At 35.6% G+C, this 26,773-nt stretch overlaps 1 protein-coding gene, 1 non-coding gene and 1 pseudogene across 3 annotated transcripts; all 3 read left to right on the forward strand.

Moving 5' to 3' along the window:
* The first annotated feature begins 1,360 nt into the window (after positions 1 to 1,360).
* Positions 1,361 to 4,154, forward strand: LOC143633526 (MA3 DOMAIN-CONTAINING TRANSLATION REGULATORY FACTOR 1 pseudogene; annotated as a pseudogene). The gene is made up of 3 exons (XR_013153682.1): positions 1,361 to 1,499; positions 2,193 to 2,287; positions 2,376 to 4,154. The product of XR_013153682.1 is annotated as an MA3 DOMAIN-CONTAINING TRANSLATION REGULATORY FACTOR 1 pseudogene (transcript).
* A 14,110-nt stretch (positions 4,155 to 18,264) lies between these two features.
* LOC143633534 (protein PLASTID TRANSCRIPTIONALLY ACTIVE 10-like) lies at positions 18,265 to 23,734 on the forward strand. Its single transcript, XM_077101817.1, has 12 exons — positions 18,265 to 18,972; positions 19,493 to 19,552; positions 19,648 to 19,677; positions 19,762 to 19,835; positions 19,947 to 20,028; positions 20,127 to 20,200; positions 20,319 to 20,385; positions 21,558 to 21,650; positions 21,750 to 21,926; positions 22,009 to 22,059; positions 22,231 to 22,385; positions 23,299 to 23,734. Exons 1-12 carry the CDS (start codon positions 18,265 to 18,267, stop codon positions 23,687 to 23,689), a joined length of 1,962 nt encoding a protein of 653 aa, XP_076957932.1. The 3' UTR covers positions 23,690 to 23,734.
* A 1,507-nt stretch (positions 23,735 to 25,241) lies between these two features.
* LOC143633536 (U5 spliceosomal RNA) lies at positions 25,242 to 25,360 on the forward strand. The gene has a single exon (XR_013153686.1). It is a non-coding gene; the product is annotated as a U5 spliceosomal RNA (small nuclear RNA).
* Positions 25,361 to 26,773: the final 1,413 nt, after the last annotated feature.

The following is a 26,773-nucleotide window of genomic DNA, read 5'->3' on the forward strand; positions in this document are numbered from 1 at the left end:
TTTTTTATTAAATTTTAAGTTATAATTTTTTATTTAACTTTTTAAATTTTTTTTTAAATGGTTTTTTTGTGTGGCTATAAATCCTTCTCGTCCTTTTTATTTTTGTCTCATTTTATAAAATAACTTGATCCATGTTTTAATTATTTCTTGCATTTGGTTTTTAACAACATTATCCTAGTGATGGGACTACTGTAACAATGCTTAACATGGCTAGATAAGTTCCTCAAGTTTATTTTACAATTTTTTATGACCTCTTGGTAGATGGTGCCTATCCTATGTTTGGACCTTTTTTTCTTTTCTTTTTTTTATAATCTTTGGATATTTGGTGGTTGTGGACATCTTGTTTTATCTAATTCGAACGTTATCTTAGTGGCGGGACTACTATAATAATACATTATTTTCATGTTTTGTGCATTTTTATAAAGACCGCATGAGTCTAAGCCATGAAACAAACCATTGATAACGCTACGACTTGGTTCGGTTTAAAATCTCAATAGTTCATTTTCTGTTTCTCATGCTCGAAAAGAGTTATTAACGATTTAACTTGAATGTGAACACCCCCTATAAGATATCACATAAATATTAATAGCTTTTGAACCCGTGTATTACACGGAATTTGTCAAATAATACAAATAAATAAGGTCTTATTTTAATTATGTTTCTCAAAATACTTATGAAGGTATTAAAGTTGTGTAGTTGATCAAACCTCATGTATGAAAATGATATTTAACTCAATAATAATAAAATCCACACTATGTTATAACCCAATTGACAAAATGGTTTTGACCCATAACCCATCACCCGTGAATAAAATGAATGAGATGAGAGATTAGAAGTTAAGAGGAATGTAAGCTTGACACCTAAGTTTTAACATTTTCTTTTATTAATAGAGTAAGATTGTTGCATAGATACAGGCATATAGCATTTTAATTTTAATAAAAGTCAAAAGCATATTCATATTGTAAGATCCTAAAGTCAATGCATTTTCAGAAAAAGCCCCAACCCTAGATTGATTGGTTTAACAAATTAGCTACCATCACGAGACCAATGAGACGGTGGTGTAGGGTAGAGCCCAGCCGCCACGTGTAATGGGGCTAATAGACGGTGACGTGTGGACGTAACCGTATGTACTCACGCTCCATCCATCCTCATTTCATTTGATTATTATCCTTTCTTTCTCATATATATTATTATTATAATCAATCAACACACAGTCACCGTGTGGCAACTGGGTGTTGTTACACCCTTCATTCATCTCGACGATTTTGTACCAATTTGCAGTCTGTTTCCGATTATTAATAATAATAGTCAGTCCCATCTTCAAATTCGGTGATCTGGGTCTGGGTTTAATTGAGTGGAAATGGAGGGGTTTTTGACAGATGAACAGAGGGAGGTGCTGAAGACTGCAGCTGCTACGGAGGCAACGTTGCTGTCGGCTGGGATTGCGGTGAGGCATGTGCGCCGATCGCATTCGGCCAAGTTCGTTAGGGTTAAGAAAGGTGTGTGTGTGTGGAGTATAGTTTTAGGTTAATTTTGTTTTGCCTAATATTGATGGAGAATTGCATCTGGTTTTTTAGAGTAGATATTCTTATATGACTGAATATAGTTGAAACAATAGGTTCTGCCCTTTCAACTTGTGTTTTCCTGCATCTAGCTTCTCATAAATGTGTGCTTTGCTTTTGGAACCATATGGATGATTCGTTTGATTATTACGACTATCTTTCTGTCTAATTACTGTTTTAAGTGGTTTATTCACTATGCAACTTTCGAGCGATTATATAACAATTGTTTTAATACATAACGAGTTGAAATCAGATTATGTTATTCCGATTAGGGGCGCTATCTATTTATTTGTGATAATGTTGTCATGAAGATGATGATTTAAAATGTGTTTTAAGCTTCATATGCGTATGCCAAGATTACAGTTTATTTTCTAAACTTCATCCTACAACTTTTAGGAAGATTATGGCATTGCTTCATATATAGATGTTGATGACAAGTGTTGGATGTGACTCATGGTCTCATACTTTTAGGCTTCTATCATGTTAGCAAGAACATAATGCTTATAAGGAAGAGCATAAGTCTTCACAGCCATCTTTATGTTTGAATCTTGTTTTTTACTCTTTGTTCAGTTGCATCTTTATGTTTTAGTGCTTATAATATACTTTTTTTGCTGACCAACTTGAAATCAGATGGTGCTGGTGGTAAGGGTACATGGGGAAAGCTACCTGACACTGACGGTGATGCTCGTATTGATCGCAACGACCCAAATTACGATAGTGGCGAGGTAGTAATTTTCATCTACCAAATCCAATCTATGTTTTGAATTGTTTTTGTAGTGCCCATAGAGTTGTGATCTGTTTCTTGAATTTCAGGAGCCATATCAACTTGTGGGGTCTGCTGTTTCCGATCCGTTAGACGAATACAAACGGAAAGTAGCTTCCATCATTGATGAATACTTCACCACTGGTGATGTGATCTTAGCAGCATCTGAACTCAAGGAACTCGGGTCAACTGAATACCATCCATACTTCATTAAGAGACTTGTATCAATGGCGATGGACCGACATGACAAAGAGAAAGAAATGGCTTCGGTTCTTCTTTCAGCTTTGTATTCTGATATCATCAGCTCTACACAAATCAAGCAAGGTTTTTTCATGCTTCTAGAATCTGCTGATGACCTGGCAGTTGACATACTCGACACGGTTGAGATTCTTGCTTTGTTTTTTGCTCGTGCGATTGTTGATGATATCCTTCCACCAGCTTTTGTAACCCAAGCCAAGAAATCATTATCCGAATCATCAAAAGGGTTTCAAGTTCTTCAAACTGCTGAAAAAAGTTATCTTTTGGCTCCACATCACGCGGAGCTAGTCGAGCGGCGATGGGGTGGTACCACCCACATCACGGTGGAGGAAGTCAAGAAACGGATTTCTGACCTGTTAAGAGAATATGCAGAAAGTGGTGACACGTCAGAAGCGTGTAGGTGTATCCGCCAGCTAGGCGTTGCATTCTTTCATCACGAAGTTGTCAAGCGCGCCCTCATTCTAGCCATGGAGAATCGTGCAGCCGAGCCACTTATTTTAAAGCTGCTAAAAGAAGCATCAGAAGAAGGGTTGATCAGCTCGAGTCAAATGGTCAAAGGGTTTAACCGTTTACGTGACAGCCTTGATGACCTGGCACTTGATATCCCATCCGCCAAGTCGTTATTTGAGTCGTTAGTTGACTTTGCAGTTACCGACAACTGGCTTGATTCGTCATTTGTGAACCCACATGGAGATGGTGTGGTCACCGATGCTGAAATCGTTGTAAAACTTAAACGTTACAAAGAAGAAATCGTGAGCATAATTCACGAATATTTTCTATCAGATGATATACCCGAACTTATCAGGAGTTTAGAGGATCTAGGGTCACCTGAATACAACCCGATTTTTCTAAAAAGATTAATCACACTCGCAATGGATAGAAAAAACCGAGAGAAGGAAATGGCCTCGGTTTTACTCTCTGCACTTCACATCGAAATCTTTTCAACTCAAGACATCGTAGATGGTTTTACCCTTCTTCTTGAATCCGCAGACGACACAGCTCTGGACATACTTGACGCATCAAACGAGCTCGCACTGTTCCTCGCGCGAGCTGTGATCGACGACGTTTTGGCTCCGTTGAATTTGGAAGAAATCGGGAACCGGTTGGAACCGAACTGTAACGGGAGTGAGACAGTTCGCGTGGCTCAGTCGCTTATAGGCGCACGCCACGCGGGTGAGAGGCTGCTAAGGTGCTGGGGAGGTGGGACCGGTTGGGCAGTGGAGGATGCGAAGGACAAAATAGTAAAATTGCTGGAAGAGTATGCAACAGGGGGTGTGGTCGGTGAAGCGTGTCGGTGTATACGAGATCTGGGGATGCCGTTTTTTAACCACGAGGTGGTTAAAAAGGCTTTGGTGATGGCAATGGAGAAGAAGAATGAGAGGATGCTGGATCTGTTGCAGGAGTGTTACAGTGAAGGGCTGATTACTACTAATCAGATGACTAAAGGGTTTGGTAGGGTGAAAGATGGGCTTGATGACCTGGCACTTGATATACCTGATGCTGAGGATAAGTTCAAGGTTTATTATGAGCATGCTGTGGTCAGAGGATGGCTGGTTCCTGTAATGGATTAGATGGTTGGTGGTGTTGGTTTATATGTTTTCGTGGGATTTGTTTATTTACTTACGTTACTACTACTACTACCACCACCAGATGTATAAAAATGGTTGTTTTTATTTTTAAAAACCTAGTTTAGGGTGAGAAGGCTGGAACTTGATATGTTACTCATTTTCTTAGTTACTTTTTCTCATGTTATATCCATTGTGGTGTTATGACTGGTGGTGGACAGTTTAGCCTTTTCTTTTATGTGTGTACTTTTGGAATATGAAATTCTGCATATGCATGAATCGTCTTACATTTTACTACATACTTCAAAATGATTTTGAAACGACAAAAAACTGGTTCAAGATGGTTGCAATGTTAAAACTGTTGACATGGCCGACCCCTTTGACCCGTTTTTTTCGTAAGCTGTGGTTCCTTAAAACTAAAAAAGCAGATTTAACACCTCAAAAGTCAAAACTATCATCAAAGTTGACCTTAAAGGTCAAAATGCTTCATGCAGTCTTGTTCTTGTCAAACAAATATATTTAAGTTTTCGATGTTGTTTTCGAATTAGATAAGCGTCTCCAGGATGAATTTCATATTTCAATAAACCCCGTAATTAGAGTGAAGTGTCAAATCGTCCCCGAGGTTAGGTCAATTATGCGATTTTCGTTCAAAACGTGTGGTTTTTTTTTTAACTTGACCATTGAGATTTCTCATTTCTTTCAATTACGTCCAAATAGTTAACTGTGTCTATTTTTATCATTAAGATAGAGGCAGTTCTGTCCTTTTTTTTTTTATTTATTTATTTATTATTATTATTGTTGTTGTTAGTGTTATTATTTTAAATAATAAATAGACTTAAAAAACAATAAAAAAAAGTGTACATAAACCGGAAACCCCCACCACCACCGCTGTCGCATGAGGCCTTCATCACCGCCACCGGCTGATTCCGACACAAATGCATGATCGCTTGCACAATCTCCATCCTCTCAGTCAAGTCAAGGGGTGGGGGTGCTAAATCGGGAATTGATTTGCAGTTTCAGACCCATTTAGCCACCACCATTGAACTCGATTTGGAATTTACGGAAATTGTATGGGGGAAATTAACCGGAATTGATCCCCCTCTTTTGTTTCTATTAATTGAAGTTGATTGCACAAAACTAGAGCTTGAAACAAGTGCGTGTTGTTTGTTTAGCGGCTACGAGTTGATTGTGATCATTAATTTGGTTGTTTAGTTTAGTTTTGGAGTTAACCGGAAACATGCATGCAAGAAGTGGCCGGAAGAACGAGACCATGAAGGAAGGAATGAAATGAGTTTTTAAATTGTTACTTTCATTGAATTATTACATCTTAAACCCTTTCATTTTAACTTTCCATAATTACCCCCAACTTAATAATGAAAATAATTGACAAGAAACAGAAAACTCCGATGGTCCAGCTGCACAAAATAAACTTTTTAAACGAAAATCACATAATTGACCAAACCTCAGGGACGATTTGGGCACTTTAATTTCGTAATTATAAAAATTTAAGGTGACTTGCTGCAGATTTTTGGTTGTATTTGTATGAAAATTACAATAGTACCAAGTTTTTCCGGTCTCATCAAGTAAGCATTGCCAAGCCATAACAAAATTGATTGCCATGAGTATGGATGTATTGGATCAGATAACGGTTTATTATGTCGATGAACGCGGAGTCGATTTGCACCTAAGTGTTAAAAGTGGAACAGTTGAGTGACTTGTTAGGTCATTTTGGCATATAAATGTTTAATGGAACGAATAGTAGGGAGTTAAAGTTATTGTAAATATTGATGGATTTGGGAATCTAATCTAACTATCTAATCTAATCTAACTATACTATTAAAGCAACACAAGTTGTTCATATGGCATTTAACTAGGCATTCCACATAGGATGACAAGTAGATGCCATGTCACTATTTTCTATTATATTATGATCCATGACCCGTTTTCTAATTATAACTCATGACCCATAAAGCTTTATAAAATTTGAAAAATATATTATTGTGTGATACGGGTTTCGAACCTAAGACCTCATGTTTCAAATCAAATGTGCTATTTAACTAGACACTTCACATAGAATGCCAAGTAGATGTCATGCCACTATTTCTTATTATAGTATGACCCATGACCCGTTTTCCTATTATAACCCATGACTTGTAACTAAGTCTGTAAATGAACCAAACGTTCGGTGAACTATTCGTGAACTGTTCGACGAGAAGTTCGTTTATTTAATAAACGAATGAACATGAATAAAAAATTTGTGTCCGTTTAATTAAACGAACGAACATGAACACATGTTCCGTTCGTTAATTTATGATCATGAACATTCGTTTATGTCTGTTTATTTATTTTCGTTTATGTACTAATAGAAATTAATTAAATATTATCTGGATAGATCATCTGCTTAAAGGTTTTATATTTGTTAATTTGTGTTCTTTAAGTGTTTTCATATAAGTTCGTTTATATTTGTGTTCTTTTATATTTGTTCATACATGTTCGTTATCTTTGTTCAATTATGTTCGTTTAGATTTTAAACAAATGAACACAAATGTCCATTTTCAAATAAACGAACATGAACATATATATATTTGTTTGATTAAGTGTCCGTGTTCTTTTAAAGTTAAATGAATGAACACGAACATGCTATAACAAACCATACTAAAGACTAAAATAATCAAAGAAAGAAATGAAGAAATGAGAAAGAAAAGAGAAAAAGTAAAAGGAAGAATGGAAAATATAAAGGAAAAATTCCATCCCACATTGGTGGAGGAAAGAAAATGGAAGGCTTCCACCATGGTATAAATAGGATTTCTAACTCTTGTCCCACATCGCTAGATTACAAAACTTGTAAGCTCTTTATAAGGAAGAGAGTTCACATGATAATGTTCTTATGTGAACAACCGCTCTCCCTAGTCCTAGCGGAGGGTGCGAAGCACCTGATGGCGCACGGGCTCGGGCGCAATGTGGCGCTTTGATGGCGCACTTTGCACTTCGCACGCTCGTTTTGCACCTTTGCGATATGCGAAGAAGTATGCAACGTGTCGAGCCACGTGGCATAGCTAGGGCTGACTCGATAAACCTACTGCAACTTCGCGATACGCGAAGATTCCTTCGCGATATGCGAAGATGCTTGTCGAGCCACGTGGCATAGCTAGGGCTGACTCGACAACCCTACTGCGATACGCGAAGATGCTTCGCGATATGCGAAGATGCTCAAATCCGAGTATAAATAGGGAGGCATCCTGGACTACACAAATCGTTCAAAACTCTTGATCTCTCTCTAAAATTTTCTTATATAAGGCTAGTATTATACCAAGTAATTGTAACGGTACCTCTCCGATCGAAAGGAACTTTTATAACACGAATCCAAAAGCTCTACCTAACCAAGGTATGACATTGTGCCATCGTGTAAAGTTTCATGTCTCGTGATTATCGTTATAATTATGGGTTTATACTAATATAGTTATACTACATTGTGCTTAATCTAGGTGCTTAACATCAGAAGGCTTGTTAAATATAAACTTGCAAGGTGAGACATTCGAGTTTTTGCACAACTCACATTTGCGTGAGACAACTGATTTTCCAATGCTGTCATGATGCTTTTCTAAATCCATTAAACTCATGACGGATAGTTTAAATATTTTCAAAGGATTTAAACTACATTACAGTGATTAAGTCTCTGTAGACTTACGGGATGGTTACTACTGGTATTGTGGGGTTTTGTATACAAGGCTTGCCTACTGGGCTATTACACGTTACTTATTGGACAAGTGTTAGCCAATAAGTAATATGACCACAGTCACAGATACGGTCAAGTGACAAATACCTTTCGGTAATTTGTAAGCAGGCAGATGTAAAAACATCTTAATGCTGTAACTGTAAAATGTGTCATTTATAAATGAATGTACTCACCAGTATTTCCTGCTGATCAAATATTTTTAAACATGTTTCAGGTGACTTGTTAGACACAAAGGAATGATGCCTGCGGGCTTCCAGCTTAAATAAGTGGTTTGTCACCAGAATAAAGAAACGTGTTTTGTAAATTAGGGTTTATCCCTATAAAACTTATGTTTGTATAAAAATGGGTTTTATCCCAGTTTATGAAATAAGAATTATGGTGTTTTTATAGCTCTGATTAATTTTCCTAACTACGGTTCTGATTAAATATTCCGCTGCAAATTATTTTAATAAACATCGATACCACCACTCAACGTTCACGGTTCCCCTCCCGGGGTATAGGGATCGGGGGCTGTGACAGCTGAAGTGGTATCAGAGCCACTGGTTTAAGCAATATAGGTATTTTAACAATACCTAATTAAGTGTTAGGAAATAAATGTATTAACCTATGTGTTAACTTTATGGATGAAATTTTAACTACACATAAATATAAATAATATGATTTTCTTTTGGAAGTCGTTTTATTGTTTTTGATTGAATAGCATGAGTGAGCTTATAGAGGCTTTTGAGAACATATCGGTCAGTACGGAAGAGATGCAGACAGTAAACCCAACAACTGAAGAAAAACCAAATGAACCAATGGTATTCACTGCCCAGTCCTCGACTTCAACCCCAAATCAACCAAAAAGAAGAAAACGATATATGGACTGGAGAAAAGGAATGATAAAACAAAAAAAAGAAAAGTTATGATTCCAGTACCAAAACCACAACCACAAATTCAACCACCAACTGAACCACAACCCCCTACAAAACAACACATCGCTGAAATTCCCATGGAAGAAAGGCTAGACAAATGCCTAGATCAGTGTGAGTTCTTCAAACCAATAGTTAACAACATGGGAGCAGGAACCTCGACCAATCTCAGTTTGAGGAATGGTGGACAAACGATTGGCAATTCCACACAATGACCACAAACCCATACGCACCATTCCAGCCGGAAACTGCCAACTACCCCACGATGACACCGGAGCTTACCACACAACTCCGTCATTACGGGGAAGAACTTAATGAAACCGCCAACCGACTGAGAAACATCGGGGATAGCATGATCTGGAGATTTTACGATAGAGAACCCTGTATATAATATAACTAATATAATATATATATATATATATATATATATATATGTTTATTACCGTAATTTTCTCTTTGTAATATATATATATATGGTGTGTATGTATAAAATATAGTGATGCATATATAAAATATAAGATATTGTATGCTTCTAATCTCTTTATTAATGAAGCATTAGAATGGTGGAATACAGTCCTTCAGGCAAAAGGAAGCAACATAGTTGACATTTTGACCTGGGGTGAATTCAAAGAAATAGTAGAAAGAAAATTTTGTCCTCCACATGAAAGAGAAAAGATTGCTACTGTGTTCTTGAATCACAAGATGGAAGGTGCGAAATGTCGTGAGTATACAACAAAATTCTTTAAATATGCAAGAATGGTACCGGCTCTGGCTTCGCCAGAAACAGTACTAATTTCTCGTTATATTTGGGGATTAATAAGTGAAATCCGTGATCTAGTAAAATTGGCTAGACCTCATACTATTGAGGAAGCTGTTGAACTAGCCAATACCATGACAGACGGATTAATCCGAACACAGGAAGAAAACAAAAAGAAGGAATTAGCCCAGTAAATTTCTCAAGAATTCTGAAAGAAAGGGACAGGGCAAACCTATGCTCAGCCTTTCTATAAAGTCTGCAGAAAGAGACATTCAGGAAGATGTGCTTTTAAAAAGACTAAATTCTGCAACTACTGCAAGATGGCTGGTCATACGGATGAAGAGTGTAGAAGAAAAGAAACCCGTGTTTGCTATAATTGCGGAGAACCTGGCCACATCCGTCCTGAATGTCCCAAGTTGATAAAGGTGTCTGACAATAAAGCTAAGAATACGGATGGACCTAAGAGGAACGCACGAGCTTTTCAGCTTACTGCACAAGAGGCAGCAATGGTTCCAGACGTCATTGCGGGTACGTTTCTTATTAATGACGTTTACGCTAAAGTACTATTTGATTCCGGAGTAAATCAAAGTTTCATAAACAAGAATTTTTGTCAAGTCTTAAACCAACCATTAACCAAACTTAAACAAGTTTGCATAGTAGAAACCGTCGACGGAAATCCTACTTATATTCATGAAGTACTTCAAGGAGAAAATATAAATTTATTAGGTCACAAGTTCAAAGCAAATTTGCTTCCAATGAATTTGGTCGGATTTGATGTTATATTAGGAATGGACTGGTTAGTAGCCAATCATGCTCGAATCCTATGTAATAAGAATTCTGTTGAGATTCGTACTCCAACAGGAGAGATTATTACAATTCAAGGAGACAAAGTTCTTAGACCTAAGAAGTTTATATCGATAATGAAAGCGGAAAATTTCTTAAGAAAGCAGGGTATAGTATATATGATTTTTGTAATCATTAGCGCCAAAGGAAGGGAGCTAAAAGAAATTCCGGTAGTATCGGAATATTCTGATGTTTTTCCAGAAGATTTATCGGGACAACCGCCTGATCGTGAAGTAGAATTCAGAATTCATGTGATCCCAGGAACATCACCAATTGCTAAAGCACCGTATCGCTTAGCGTCAACAGAAATGTTAGAATTGAAAAGGCAATTAGACGATTTGCTAGAAAAAGGTTTTATACAACCAAGCTCATCACCCTGGGGAGCACCAGTGCTATTTGTTAAAAAGAAAGATGGATCGATGCGTATGTGTATCGATTATAGAGAATTAAACAAGGTCACAATTAAGAATCGGTATCCCTTACCGAGAATTGATGATCTATTTGATCAACTTCAAGGAGCTCGATATTTTTCAAAGATCGACTTACGCTCAGGATACCATCAATTAAAGGTGCAAGAAGAAGACGTTCCTAAAACTGCTTTTAGAACCAGATATGGTCACTACAAGTTTACAGTTATGCCGTTTGGTTTAACCAATGCACCAGCTGCATTCATGGATATGATGAATCGGATATGTAAACCGTATTTGGATAAATTTGTGATCATTTTTATAGACGATATACTTATTTATTCCAAAACTAGTGATGATCATGTCAAACATCTTCATACACTTTTAACACTATTGAGAAGAGAGAAGCTTAATGCTAAATTCTCAAAGTATGAGTTTTGGTTACAAGAAGTGCAATTTCTAGGTCACTTGATTAATCAGGAAGGTATTCATGTTGACCCTGCCAAAATAGAAGCGATCATTAAATGGGAAATTCCTAAAACTCCTACAGAAATTTGAAGTTTCTTAGGTTTAGCAGGATATTATAGACATTTCAATCAAAACTTTTCCCGAATAGCAGTTCCATTAACAAAGTTAACATGTAAAAATGTTAAGTTCGAATGGGGAGATAAGCAAGAAGAAGCTTTTGAAACTTTAAAACAAAAGTTAACAAATGCCCCAATACTTGCATTACCAGAAGGAACTGAAGATTTCACAGTTTGTTGTGATGCTTCCAAGTCAAGATTAGGATGTGTATTAATGCAAAGTGAAAAAGTTATTGCCTATGCATCCAAACAATTGAAGAAGCATGAAGAGAATTACACAACACATGATTTATAATTGGGAGCAATAATTTTTGCCCTAAAAATATGGAGACATTATTTGTATGGTAGCAAGTTTACTGTATTCACAGATCATAAAAGTTTAAAGTATATATTTGGGCAAAAGGAGCTCAATATGAGGCAAAGACGTTGGATGGAAATTCTTAACGACTATGATCGTGAAATCCAATATCGTGAAGGAAAGGCGAATGTAGTAGCCGATGATTAAGCAGAAAAGAGCATGAGAAACCTAAAAGAGTACGAGCTCTAAGATTAGAACTTCAAATCAATTTAATTGATGAAGTGAAAAATGCTCAAAAACAAGCAATGGAAGGAAATAACATTGCTGATGAAAAAAGAAATGGTACAATTGACCAATTGACCAAAGGAAATGATGAGATCCTCCGAATGGGGAATAGAATTTGGATACCAATCATTGGAAATTTATGAGAAAGGATTCTCGAAGAAGCTCATAAATCCAAGTATACGATGCATCCCGGAAAAGATAAAATGTATCAAGATTTAAAGAAAACCTACTAGTGGATAGGAATGAAAAAGGACGTAGCTAATTATGTTTCGAAATGTATAACTTGTTCGCAAGTTAAAGCTGAACATCAAAAACCGTCAGGATTACTTCAACAATTAGAAATGCCAGAATGAAATGGAAATTAATAACAATGGATTTTGTTACCAAATTACCTACAACAAGAAGAGGTAATGACACAATCTGGGTGATTGTGGATAGATTAACAAAATCAGCTCATTTCATACCAATGAAGGAAACTTTTAAAATGGAACAATTAGCTAAACTATATGTAGACAAGGTTGTCTCATTACATGGAGTTCCATTATCCATCGTATCTGATCGGGATAGCCGTTTTACTTCTCATTTTTGGAAAAGTTTCCAAATAGCCATGGGAACGAGGTTAAACTTGAGCACAACATACCATCCACAGACTGACGGTCAAAGTGAAAGGACCATACAAACGTTGGAAGACATGCTAAGAGCTTGTGTGATAGATTTTGGTGGAAATTGGGACGACCATTTACCACTGATAGAATTCTCTTACAACAACACTTATCATACAAGTATTAATGCTGCCCCATTTGAAGCACTTTATGGATGAAAGTGCAGAACACCAGTGTGTTGGGCAGAAATAGGAGGAAAACAATTATCAGGTCCTGAAATCATACAAGAAACTAATGACAAGATAATTCAAGTCAAGGAAAGATTAAAGACCGCACGAGATCGTCAGAAGAGTTATGCAGATCATCGCCGCAAACCATTAGAATTTCAAGTTGGAGATAAAGTGTTACTAGAGGTATCTCCATGGAAAGGAATAGTCCGATTTGGTAAGAAAGGAAAGTTAAGTCCAAGGTTTGTTGGACCATTCCAAATTATTAAAAGAATTGGACCAGTAGCCTATCAGCTGGAGTTACCAGAAGAAATGGCCGGTATACATGATGTATTTCATGTAAGCAACCTAAGGAAATGTCTAGCTGAAGAATCATTAAAAATACCCCTTCAAGATATAAAGGTAAACGAAAAATTGAAATGCGTCGAGAAACCATTACAAATTAAAGATAGGAAGATCAAGAATCTCAAGCATAAAAGAATAGTTCTGGTCAAAGTAAAATGGGATTCAAAACGTGGACCAGAATATACTTGGGAATTAGAATCAGAAATGAAGCGGAAGTACCCACACCTATTTCAATAGATCTCGGGGACGAGATTTAAAATAAGGAGGGGAGACTATAACAAACCATACTAAAGACTAAAATAATCAAAGAAAGAAATGAAGAAATGAGAAAGAAAAGAGAAGAAGTAAAAGGAAGAATGAAATATATAAAGGAAAAATTCCATCCCACATTGGTGGAGGAAAGAAAATGGAAGGCTTCCACCATGGTATAAATAGGATTTCTAACTCTTGTCCCACATCGCTAGATTACAAAACTTGTAAGCTCTTTATAAGGAAGAGAGTTCACATGATAATGTTCTTATGTAAACAACCACTCTCCCTAGTCATAGCGGAGAGTGCGAAGCACCCAACGAGCACGGGCTCGGGCGAAGTGCGATGGGCGCAATGATGGCGTACTTTGCACTTCGCATCGCCGCTTAAGGGTCGTCTTAGTATTTTTTTCACCTTTGCGTATCGCAAAAGTATGCAACGTGTCAAGCCACGTGGCATAGCTAGGGCTGACTCGATAAACCTACTGCAACTTCGCGATACGCGAAGATTCCTTCGCGATACGCGAAGATGCTTGTCGAGTCACGTGGCATAGCTAGGGCTGACTCGACAACCCTACTGCGATACGCGAAGATGCTTCGCGATATGCGAAGATGCTCAAATCCGAGTATAAATAGGGAGGCATCCTGGACTGCACAAATCGTTCAAAAACTCTTGATCTCTCTCTAAAATTTTCTTATATAAGGCTAGTATTATACCAAGTAATTGTAACGGTACCTCTCCGTTCGAAAGGAACTTTTATAACACGAATCCAAAAGCTCTACCTAACCAAGGTATGACATTGTGCCATCGTGTAAAGTTTCATGTCTCGTGATTATCGTTATAATTATGGGTTTATACTAATATAGTTATACTACATTGTGCTTAATCTAGATGCTTAACATCAGAAGGCTTGTTAAATATAAACTTGCAAGGTGAGACATTCGAGTTTTTGCACAATTCACATTTGCGTGAGACAACTGATTTCCAATGCTGTCATGATGCTTTTCTAAATCCATTAAACTCATGACGGATAGTTTAAATATTTTCAAAGGATTTAAACTACATTACAGTGATTAAGTCTCTGTAGACTTACGGGATGGTTACTACTGGTATTGCGGGGTTTCGTAACAAGGCTTGCCTACTGGGCTATTACACGTTACTTATTGGATAAGTGTTAGCCAATAAGTAATATGACCACAGTCACAGATACGGTCGAGTGACAAGTACCTTTCGGTAATTTATAAGCAGACAAATGTAAAAACATCTTAATGCTGTAACTGTAAAATGTGTCATTTATAAATGAATGTACTCACCAGTATTTCCTGCTGATCAAATATTTTTAAACATGTTTGAGGTGACTTGTTAGAGACAAAGGAATGATGCCTGCGGGCTTCCAGCTTAAATAAGTGGCTTGTCACAAGAATAAAGAAACGTGTTTTTGTAAATTAGGGTTTATCCCTATAAAACTTATGTTTGTATAAAAATGGGTTTTATCCCAGTTTATGAAATAAGAATTGTGGTGTTTTTATAGCTCTGATTAATTTTCCTAACTACGGTTCTGATGAAATATTCCGCTGCAAATTATTTTAATAAACATCGATACCACCACTCAACGTTCACGGCTCCCCTCCCGGGGTATAGGGATCGGGGGCTGTGACACATGCCCCTGTTCGTGCTCATTCGATTCGTTTATAGGCTTTCACTATTCACATTGATGAATACATCAGTCTCAATCTATAGGCTTTGCCGATTTTATTTGTGTTTGTTTGTGTTCGTGACCCGTTCATGAACACATTAATATCCTTAATGAACGAACATGAACATAAAACCTCATTCAGTAAGTGTTCGTGAACCGTTTGTGAACACATATATTCTTAACGAACGAACATGAACAAGACCTTGTTCGTGTTCGTTCGGTTCGTTTACAGCACTACTTGTAAGGCTTTATAAAATTTTGAAAAATATATTATTGTGTGATACGGGTTTCGAACCTAAGATATCATGTTTCAAATCAAATGTGCTTACCAACTCCACTAAAATGGTAATTGTGCTTGATTTCTTGTCTTAACATATATAAATGTGATTTTCTTCAAGTATAAAACCAAAATTATATTTAATTGTTAACATTTTTATAACTTAGAATATGATATTGTCTTTTCATATTTCTTTAACACAACCATTTAAGATTGTTCATCATTTCTCTCTTTATTTTAAAATATAATATATTTTTATTTATTTTTTTTACAACAAAACCATAGTCTTTGTAAATTTAGTTTTTAAATTTGTGACAACAATTTTTCATAAATATCATTTTTATACACACAATATTGAATATAACAATATCGATATGAATGTTTTATTTGAAATAAATCAAACATCAAGATTTGGTTTTCAACTTAAAATTATAGTGCGTAATATATCAAAAATTTAATAAAAAAAGTCATAGATAAAAATTATTATATGAAACAATTACATTTATGTATTACATATAATATTTTTTTTATTTTTATTAAATTTTCATCCGTGTGAAACACGGGCTCTAACCTCCACTAGAGGCACATGTTATTTATTCGGGCCTAATAGATATTTGATTAATCCGAACTATTTGAAAACTTTTAAAATCCATATCCAAATTCGAATTAGTTATTCATATTGGTTTATTTGGATTTCAGTTTTGGTTCAAATTTCGGCTTTCATGAACACCCCTACGACCCATGAAACACTCATAACATAACAAAAGAACTTAAGCTAACATGTTCAATAACTTTATGTTCACTTAGTCTAGTCTTAGTAGAATAACCAACAAAGACGAATTCAATATCATGGGATTAAGTCTAGTATAGGAATTAATGTACATAACCCATCTTAAAAAATCAACTAATCCTGTAAAAAAGGATGGATTTTACATCTTAATGGTCAATCCAAACAACCGCCGAAAACAACCTCAAGCAACCATGGACATGCTTAAAGCGGGTTTGATTGAATCTTCTCGGTTGACCATACCAACCACACACTAATCATAAAACTGAACCCAGCTCCCACGGTCGACCCTAACAACTGTGTCAAGCGACCGCCGACACTTCAAAGTGAAATATCTGGATTTTACTAAAACAATGTTTTATTCAATCATATTCAAATTCAAACCTTAATAATAGGGGTGTCATAACATATCAAACACAACACGATAAGACACGACACGATGACCTGTTGGGCTAAACACGAATACGACATGATAACTAATCGTGTCATTTTTTTCAAGCACGAACACGAACCTGTTTAGTAGCAGGTTAACCTGTTAAGGGACCTGCATAAAGACAAAATGAATAATGCATATGTAGCAAAACCAAAATTTTCAAAACGAACATAAAAGTCTTAATTAATAGATAATCCATAACATATTTGAAACAAAAAAAAACCACAAATCCAAAACATACTAGAAACAAAAGACGACAAATACATAACGTACTTGAAACAAAAAACTATAGATGCAAATAATAACATCCATAAAAAATATAATATCAGGTTCTGACGGGCATTAGTGAAATATCGTTTGTAGGTATGACTTTAGGTTTAAGACTTTAAGAGTGTATATATGTATTTATTTTTTAAACATAAAAATCTACACATATAACTAACTGGTTAACATGTCTTTAACTTGTTAGGACACGAATTTAAACATGTCTTAAATAGGTTAACCTGTTTAAGACACGAAACCTGTTAAGCTCAAACCCAAAACTGTTAAAACTCGTGTCGTGCCATGTCGTATTAACGGGTCCGTGTTATAAATTGGCAGCCCTACTTAGACTATATGATATAGATGCCATTTTGATTCTTGCTTTACAGTGCCATGTCAGCGACACATCATACCCTACTTTATTTTATTTTCGTCTACAATATCATGGAAATGGACACCAATTTACCAATTCACCACTTTTTAAATAAAATAATAATATTTATAATTCTAAAATTAATTTAATATAACTAAAATTAAAAATAAATCACATTTATTAGTTAAACACAATGTCTTTCATAACCGAAGATTTCCTGGTTAATGGTTGGAAGTAATAACCGGATATAAGCCCAATTCCGAAAAAAAAAGCCCAATTCTGAAAAAAAAAAAAAAAAGGTTTAGGTGCTGTTTGTTTTTTTAGAGGTAAAATGTCTGCAGTCTGCGTACCAAATCAATTGACAAAAAAAAACTAATCAATTAACAACTCAATTGAACAAATTAATTGACAAGAATTCAATTAACAAAAACTTAATAACTTAATTGATATCTGATGGAAATAATGAGTTTAGAAGAGGTTGGAAAACTATGGTCCAAGTCTTCACCAAGAAGAGGGCGCACAAACGTTTTTTAATGAAACGTCTTCGAAAAAACAAACAGTCTGTAGAGGGCAATGTTTGCGCGCTGCAGACAAAAGAGGCCAAGAAGATATTTTGTAAAAAAACAAACACCACCTTAATCATCATCCCCTTCATATACGCAGCCATCATCTCCTCACCTGTTCATTTGAAAAATAATAAAAACCTAAAATTATACCCTGCTCGTCTCTATATTCTTCTTCCTCTATTATTTTCAAGCTAATGAATAATTATGTTCCCTTCCATTTTGCAAACACGGAGGCAATTTGAGATTCAGAAATTCACCGCCATCGGTGCCGATTTGAGCACCTGCCACATCAACATGTTCATCGGTATAATGGCTTCCATACTTAATAACCTTTTAATCAGGGTATTAAAAAGCTCATTCTTTAATGTTTTTACCCATTTTATAAAAACAGTCCCTGCATTTAACTTTCTTCCAAATTGAATCCCTAGAAAGTATAAAAGGAAGTTTATCCACTCCAGAGTCAGACAGACTTGTTGAAAATGCAAAGCCTCTTAAACCCACATCCAATCTCCTTCCACCCACCCAAACCCCCTCTTAAACCCTCATCATCATCACACACTCCAAAACCCTTCCATCTCACCCTCAAAGCCAATGCCTTCTCCACCGACGAATTCCCAGTCGACGAAGACTTCATCCACAAATTCGGCCCCAAAGACGTCGAAACCGAGGACCAAGCTCGCCGCCGCAACTGGGTCGAAGGTGGATGGGCCCCATGGGAGGAAATCCTCACCCCCGAAGCCGATTTCGCCCGAAAATCCCTCAACGAGGGCGAGGAGGTCGAGTTACAGAACCCCGAAACCATTGAGGCCTTCAAGATGCTGCGCCCGAGCTACCGGAGGAAGAAAATGGAGGAATTGGGGTTAACGGAGGACGAATTTTACGACAAACAGTTTGAGTTTAAAGGGGAGATACCGGAGCCCTTGCGGACGGTGTGGGCCGGGCCGATGGTGGTGCGGCATGTGGCGCCGAGGGACTGGCCGCCGAGGGGGTGGGAGGTGGACCGGGAGGAGCTGGAGTTTATTAGGGAGGCTCATAGGTTTAATGAGAAGGTGGAGCTTCATCAGGTGTTGAATGTGGCTAGGAAGGATACTGATGGGTTGTGTTTGGATAGGTATAAGGTGTTTTTGAAGCAGTATAATGAGTGGGTTGAGGCTAATAGAGATAGATTGGAGGAAGAGTCTTACAAGGTTTACTTTTAATATTCTGATGATTGTTGTATCGGTTTTGGTAGGGGTGTGCACGGTTTGGTTTTGGGCGAGAAAATGGAACCAAAAACAGAAACTTTGGTTTTTGAATATTTCAAAACTGTTCAGTTTCAGTTTTGGTTTGGTTCAGTTTTGGTTTTGCCTCCATTTGAGCTTCAAATTTTTTAGCTGAAAAAGAAATTGGCTAAAAAAATGAATTTGGGCCTAAATCATTTTGTTAACTAATAACTAATTTATTATTTTACATTTACCCTAAAATAATTGAGTTTGATATTTATTAAATTCTTATAAATTACTTAAATAAAAATAAAAAAAATAAATAAATAATGTTTTGTTAGTTTTGATAATATGTTTGAAATTTTAGAGGATTCACTTTGTTCTAAAACTTGAAATATGGTTAACATTAAGCATGATTATCTGGTAATTTGACTTTGATATTATTTCTAGTGATTTATGTTTATATGTACTAATGATGATGATATCATCGGTAATGTGCATGCAGTATGATCAAGATTATTTTCCTGGTAGGAGGAAAAGAGGGAAAGATTATAAAGAAGGAATGGTAGGATTGATTGTTCTGTTTTGATTTGTATAATACAACTTGTATAGATTAATCTTAAAGTTTCTTACTTTTTTTTTACCTTTTATCAATTTCAGTATGAGCTACCATTTTACTACCCAGGACAAGTAAGTTCTTTGCACATCATGATCTTATATAGTATTTCATATAATATAAAGAAGTTAATTGGGAATATATATTATATTCTGCAGATTTGTGTTGGTAAAGTGACTACTTTGCATCTTTATCAAGGTGCTTTTGTTGACATTGGAGGTGTACATGACGGGTAAATATCTCTCTTTCAAATCTTATGTTAGCAATTTTAAGTTTTTAGTTATATTTTAGTTATTTGTGAAATTTCGAAGAGAAGACAAAGTTTAAGCTCTGGCTATTTCAGGTGGGTCCCCATTAAACGTAACGATTGGTTTTGGATCCGACATCATATAAAAGTCGGTATGCATGTCATTGTTGAAATTCTGGTGAGTTTTAACTCTATAAATACCTAAAGCTGTAATCATTTAATTGCATTTGAAATGCTGTATTATGCATTTGTTTTTAACATTAATTTTTATTGCAGGCAAAGCGAGATCCTTACCGTTACCGATTTCCTATTGAGATGCGCTTTGTTGACCCTAATATTGACCACCTTATGTATGTTTAAACTCTTTTCTTCAACTTTATATAGTTATAATAGTTAGAGGTGATGCCATCTCTAACTGAAAGTATCAAATTCTTGATATGTGATGTCACTCTATTCTTTTACTTGCAGTTTTAAGAGATTTGACTACCCGCCAATTTTCCATCGTGAGGAAGATACTAATATGGATGAGTTGCGTGTAAGTATTGGGAAAAAATGTTGATTTTTAATTGTTTTTTTAGGAAGAAAATCATGAAATAGTAAATCATTTAGTCAACTTTCAATATTCTTTCATTAAAGTCACTCAAACTTCGTTTAAACTCTCTATAACCACTCAAGTTTCAACATTGTTTCTGTTTTTATACAAGGTTAAACAGAGTGATCTAAAAAGAACGATTCTGAAGCTTGATTACTATTTAGGGCCTGTTCGTTTCAAGGATTTGGAAGGAATTCTAAGGAATGGGATTTTAAATCCCATGAATTGATATGTTCGTTTCATTAAATGAAAGAATGGGAATGGAAACTAAATCCCATCAAATCCCACATTTCATGGGATTTTAAAATCCCACCTATTTTAAAGGATTGTTAAGGATTTTCTTATTAACAATAAAAACCCCTCCAAAAAAAATTCAAAAAAATTAATAAAAAAATCATAACTCAAAATATAAATAAAAATCGAAAAATGTAAAAAAACTAAAACGTTTCCGCCTTTGCCCTCGTTATTAAAAAAAAAAAAGAACCGAAACCGAAAGTCGACCAAAACAAAACACAAAACAAAACTGAACCGAATTTATGGAAACCGAAAAATCGATCAAAACGAAACAAAAAAACTGAAACCGAACATAAATGAAACTGAAAAAACGACCACAACGAAACAAAAAAACTGAAACCGAACAGAAATGAAACTGAAAAAACCGACCACAACGAAACAAAAGGCCGAAAACGAATCCGTAACCGACCAAAAACAAACAAAAGAAACCGAAACCCAACCCGTCCAGTGCTCCGAAACCGATCAAAAAGAAACAAAGGAAACCGAAACCCAACCCGTCCGGTGCAAAAACTCGTGTCAGCTCGGAACCAATTCCAATACATATTAACCAACCAAACACATGATAGGGATTCTCAAACATTCCATTCCATTCCAATTCCAAATCCTTTAAAAAAAGTCCGTGAAACGAACGAGCCCTTAGTATATTATTTTTATTTCACAGTTACATGTTACTTTCGATTAAACTGGAAATTAATAATCACTAAAAAATTACCAACAAGTTCTATAATTGTTCTATTTATGTTAACTAGTTATTTGGTAATATTAAGAAACTTGATTTTTTGAAATGTTAAAATTATGTGGTAAACGTTTGATAATCTCAGCGTGATTGTCGAAGACCACCTATTTCTATAGATGATCCAGGAATCAAGGTGGAGGAGGAACCGCTAGTATGTAATCACCCTTACGTTAATACGGTAATCCTCTCAGACTCTTCTGGAACAGAGATTTTATATTTATTGCGTGAAATAAAATTAGATGTCATATATTATTTTTTATATTATTTCGGTTTGCAGTTATGGCAAATACACGTTGCTGAACAAATGATTATGGATGATATGGAGATTAATCCAGATAAATACAAGGGTAAAAAGATATCAGAGTTAACTGATGAGGTGGAATTTGATGAAGAAAACAGCGTTCAATATACAGAAGATTATTATAAGGATAGTTTGCTGCCTAAAACAATCATGGTGAGTACCCTTTTTGCTCTAAGCACTTTGCTTGCTAAATTTTCATTAACTCATATTTTTTTAAAAATTTTATATGCATCAGAACGTGAGTATAAAAGACCTCGACTTGGAAGCCGCATTTGAAGAGCGCCATGTGAGCAAAAAGTTTCTTAATTAAAAAATGTTGAGTCTCACTTTAATATTGTTCTGGGGGTGTGGATTAGTACTTACTAATTATTTCAAAACACACATCCAAACACCGTATTTTTTATGGATTTTAAACTGGTAATTTTTGCATATAAATCTAAGATATATTTTGGCACAGTATCATAATGCATTGAAGGAACAAGCCATGGAACAAGGCGCGACATCTTACCGAATAGAGAAGTTGAGGCGTAACCATGAAATGGATGAATATGATTTAGTTCATTGGCGCCGGTCAGTTGAGGAGAGAGAAGCTTTACTTAGAGACATAAGCTGGTAAGTTGCATATATTTTCCCTAGTCTTTTTGGTAAACCCAGTCTCATACCCGGTTATTAGGCGTGTAAATGAGCCGAGCAGAGCCCGAGCTCGGTTCGTTCAACTTAAGAGAGCTCGAGCTCAGCTTGTTTAATATCTTTTTAGTTATTTTATTTAGACTAAGTTTCGCTTTTCGTCCATGTGGTTCTCCAAGCTTAGCTACTTGAGTAAGAGCTCTCTTTTTTACTAAATTGTGGCTTGAATTTTCGATTTTTTAACCATTTTTGGCCAACGATTTTTCTGTAAAATGGAAAGGTGTTTTGGTCGTACATATGAGGGGCTATTTGTATAAATTACAAAGATTATTTTTTAGAGGGCTGTTTCTGTAATCTATGTAAAATATTAAAATAGTAATTTCATTTTCGCCTACCGTTTTTTAATAAAAATAGTCGCCCTTTCTTGAAGAACACTTGTAATTTATGTAAGTAGCCGTCATATGTAAAATGACCGGAACACCCTTCTATTTTATAGAAAAATCTGACGGTGTTGGCCACAAGGACTCTAATGGTTAAAAAATAACTCCATACGAAAAGAGAAATTAATTCTTTTATTTATATACAATATAATATCTTTTAGGTATGTTAATTTTTAATTTGTATGTATAGCATAAAATATATTATTTATCATAATTTTACATATAATAATAATTACTATGTAATTATATTAAATAAAATTTATGTAAGTAATATGCTTGACATGTGAGATTCAGGCTCGATGCTTGTTCACTAAAGGAGCTCCACTATAAGCTCAGGCTCTCATTTAAGGTTCGCTTGATTTGAGCTTTTAGCGAGTTGATCTCGGGTAGCTCACAAGCAGCTTGAGTGCTTGACTAACTAATCATCTAGGATAATTACTAATGTGAATTTGTGGCAGCCGAAGAGCGGTTGGTCTACCAACAGAAGAGCCTGGAAGGTTCCATGATCCAAGCACGGTGGCAAAAGACAAATATGACCCTGAAAACCCATTATATAGATACGATTATTGGGGGGAACCGAAGAGTTCAGAAAAAACGAAACAAGAGCGATTGAGAGATTTTCATAATAAAGGAATTATAGGAAGGGGAACGGTGTGGTATGAAACATCATATGAAGATGCAATGAATAACCGAGATGAAACACGGGCCAATGAAATGAAACAAACGGAGCACGAAGAGGAAGATGACGATGATGAGGTGGATGATATTATTTATGAGATAGTTTCAGAGCCGCAACCGGAAGTTAATGGTGTTCAAACTAATGTTTTTTCGGATGAGTATTATGATTAAGTGGTTATTGTTGTTGTAGCATGTATGTATAGATTATTGTGAGATATTAGGAGTGTTTTTGAATGTTCTGTGCTGGATTTAGAAATTTTTGATATCATGAAAAGTGAGTTGAGGTTTTATATCTTTCGACATTTGCTCACAGATCCAATGGCACAATAAAAAATATAGACCAAGCGAACCAAAACCACATTTGGCGGTCGAGACCTAATTGATGAGATATGATAAAACCGGAACTATTACCAAAATCCTAAGTCCTGCCCAACGTAAGAATGGACCGGGGACTCCATTTCCGGATCACCCAGAGATAATAAGTAGAAGCCGGTCAGCCCATCTGGTTGGGCTATCCAGACATGATTTCCGGATAAGACAAGCGCAACCATTTATGCTTACTTAACCGGAGGTTAAGCCTGTAAATGAACCGAACGTTCGGTGAACTATTCGTGAACCTTTCTGCGGGAAGTTCGTTTATGCTCGTTTATTTAATAAACAAACGAACATAAACAAAATATTTGTGTTCGTTTAATTAGACGAATGAACATGAACACATATTCCGTTCGTTCATTTATGTTCATGAACGTCTGTTTATGTTCGTTTATTTATGTTCATTTATGTCTGTTTATTTATGTTCGTTTATGTATTAATATAAAATAATTAAATATTATCTAGACAGGTTATCTGCTTAAAGGTTTTATATTTGTTAATTTGTATTCATTTAAGTGTTTTCATTTAAGTTCGTTTATGTGTGTTTGTGTTCATTTACATTTGTTCATGTATGTTCGTTTATCTTTGTTCAATTATGTTCGTTTAGATTTTAAACAAACGAACACAAATGTCCCTTTTTAAATAAACGGGCAGAACATAAATATTTGTTCGATGAAGTAAGTGTCCATATTCTTTTAAAGTTAAATGAACAAACACAAACATGCCCTTGTTCGTGTTCATTCGATTCGTTTACAGGCTTTCATTATTCACATTGATGAATACATCGGTCTCAATCTCTAGGCTCTACTGATTTTATTTGTGTTCATGAACCGTTCGTGAACATATTAATTTTCTTAAAGAACGAACACGAACATAAAATCTCGTTCGGTAAGTGTTCGTGAACACATTATTTTCTTAACAAACGAGCATGAACAAGGCTTTGTTCATATTCGTTCGGTTCGTTTACAGCCCTACCGGAGGTAAATACTTTCCCTTGGAGATAAGAACTCAATCAGACATGTATAGTCGTAGCAAAGATATGCGACTTGACAAGAAGATTCACTGGGAATGCGCCTGACAGGCAAGAGACCTCAAGGCCCGTCGGTTAATAGGAGTTGTATATACTCAACATCATCTTGTAATGCATTTAATTTAATGCTTAACTTCTGCTAATTTATTTTGTTTTCTTGATTATGAAACCCACCAAGGACGTGGAATTGTGAACATTAACCAAAAAAAAAAAACAGTCGGGTTTGGGCTCCATCCCACATCGGCCAGGTAGAGAAACCAAATGGGTTGACCTCAGTATTTAAGGAAGCAGGTGCCGAGAATGAAAACCATGCAGCCATGCAGCCATGCAGTGAGCACAAAGCGAATTATTCCTTCGCCTTTTATTAAAGAATACCGTGTGTTTGTTATGCAAAATGGCATACTCCTATTTGTGGAGAGTCCCTTCTATTTTTAGAAGGCTCCAACCAGTATCAAGTCGAAGGCTTTTAAGCTTCTATTTGTGTGCATAGCTAGAACTTCGCTTGAATACAAAAAAAAGTAGTTCGTATGTCAAAGGTTTATCACGACCATGACATACGAACTATGTGTGTGGGTTGGAAAACTTTAGATGAGTTCAACCAGAGGCCATTCAAGTTGGTTTTGACTCGTTATATTTTGAGTTTTATAGACTTCAACTAGATCAGATTCGATATGTGGAGCAAATTTATGCAAGCTCTATTTGTTAACTTATGTTTTCACGATTTTGATCATCAGTGACCGGCTTACAGAATAAGTGAATAACGCATACTTTGGTCAACTATAGAAAAACTTAATCGATAACCACAAAATTTTACAATACCAATCACGTCAACTATAGAAAAACCTAATCGATAACCACAAACTTTTCCAATCACGGTCTCACTCAATCGATAACCACAAAATTTTACAGTACCAATCACGGTCTCAAGAAATGAGAAAAAAGAATATAAACTACCTAAAAATATAATCACACAAACTTCCATATCATGGCAGTTTCATATTCTGAAATAAACAAAAGGTGAGTATATGTACTCCCTCAACTAAAAATACCTTATGTGAGAGGGATAATATTGTTTTAACGATGGTGGACCCACCAAGTTTATGAGAGGGTGCGCTTAGTAACACCCCAAACAAAGAAATTATCTGGTCGGATAAGGTTCTAATAAATTTATCATAGCTTAACATGTCTAGAGAATTCTAAGCTAGCTCCTTCTAGGGCATACCAAAAGGTCCAAAAACCATCTCAAGTTTTTAAACTTTGAGACTAGAAATATCTGATAGAACATAGAAGTGTGAAATTCTTTCATGACATGAACCTAACATGAAAAATACAAGTTTAGGTTTAGTTTAAATGGGTTCAGGTCAGTGTCAAATGTGTTCGCACCGTTAATTTTCATAAATTTTTAAATTATACGTTTTACGTCATAATTTAATATGGGTGAGTAGAGGTGGCAAATGGGTTGGGTTGGGTCGAACGAGTCATGGGTCGAAATGGGTTTGGGTCGAAACGAGTTTGGGTCAGAATGGGTCAACTAAAAAAAGGGTTGTTTTGGTTTGGGTCAGAATAGCTTAGAGTTGGAACGAGTCAGAACGGGTTTCAAGTTTCTTTTTTTTCCTTTTTACGAGAATAGCAACGGAAACATTTTTGTATTTTAAAATTTTTGTTTTTTATTTATATTTTGAGTTATGATTTTTATTATTATTCTTTTTTATTTTTTTCTAGGGGGTTTTCTATTAAGATCAAAACCCCTCAAAAAAATAGAATAATAAAAAAATCATAACTCAAAATATAAATCAAAACAAAAAAGTAAAAAAAAAAACTAAAATGTTTCCTCTGTTGTCCTCATTTCATAA

The sequence above is a fragment of the Bidens hawaiensis genome, unplaced genomic scaffold (assembly GCF_021521415.1).
Source record: "Bidens hawaiensis isolate Kalapana, Puna unplaced genomic scaffold, B.hawaiensis_p1.1 tig00006773_1, whole genome shotgun sequence".
NCBI classification, from domain to species: domain Eukaryota; kingdom Viridiplantae; phylum Streptophyta; class Magnoliopsida; order Asterales; family Asteraceae; genus Bidens; species Bidens hawaiensis.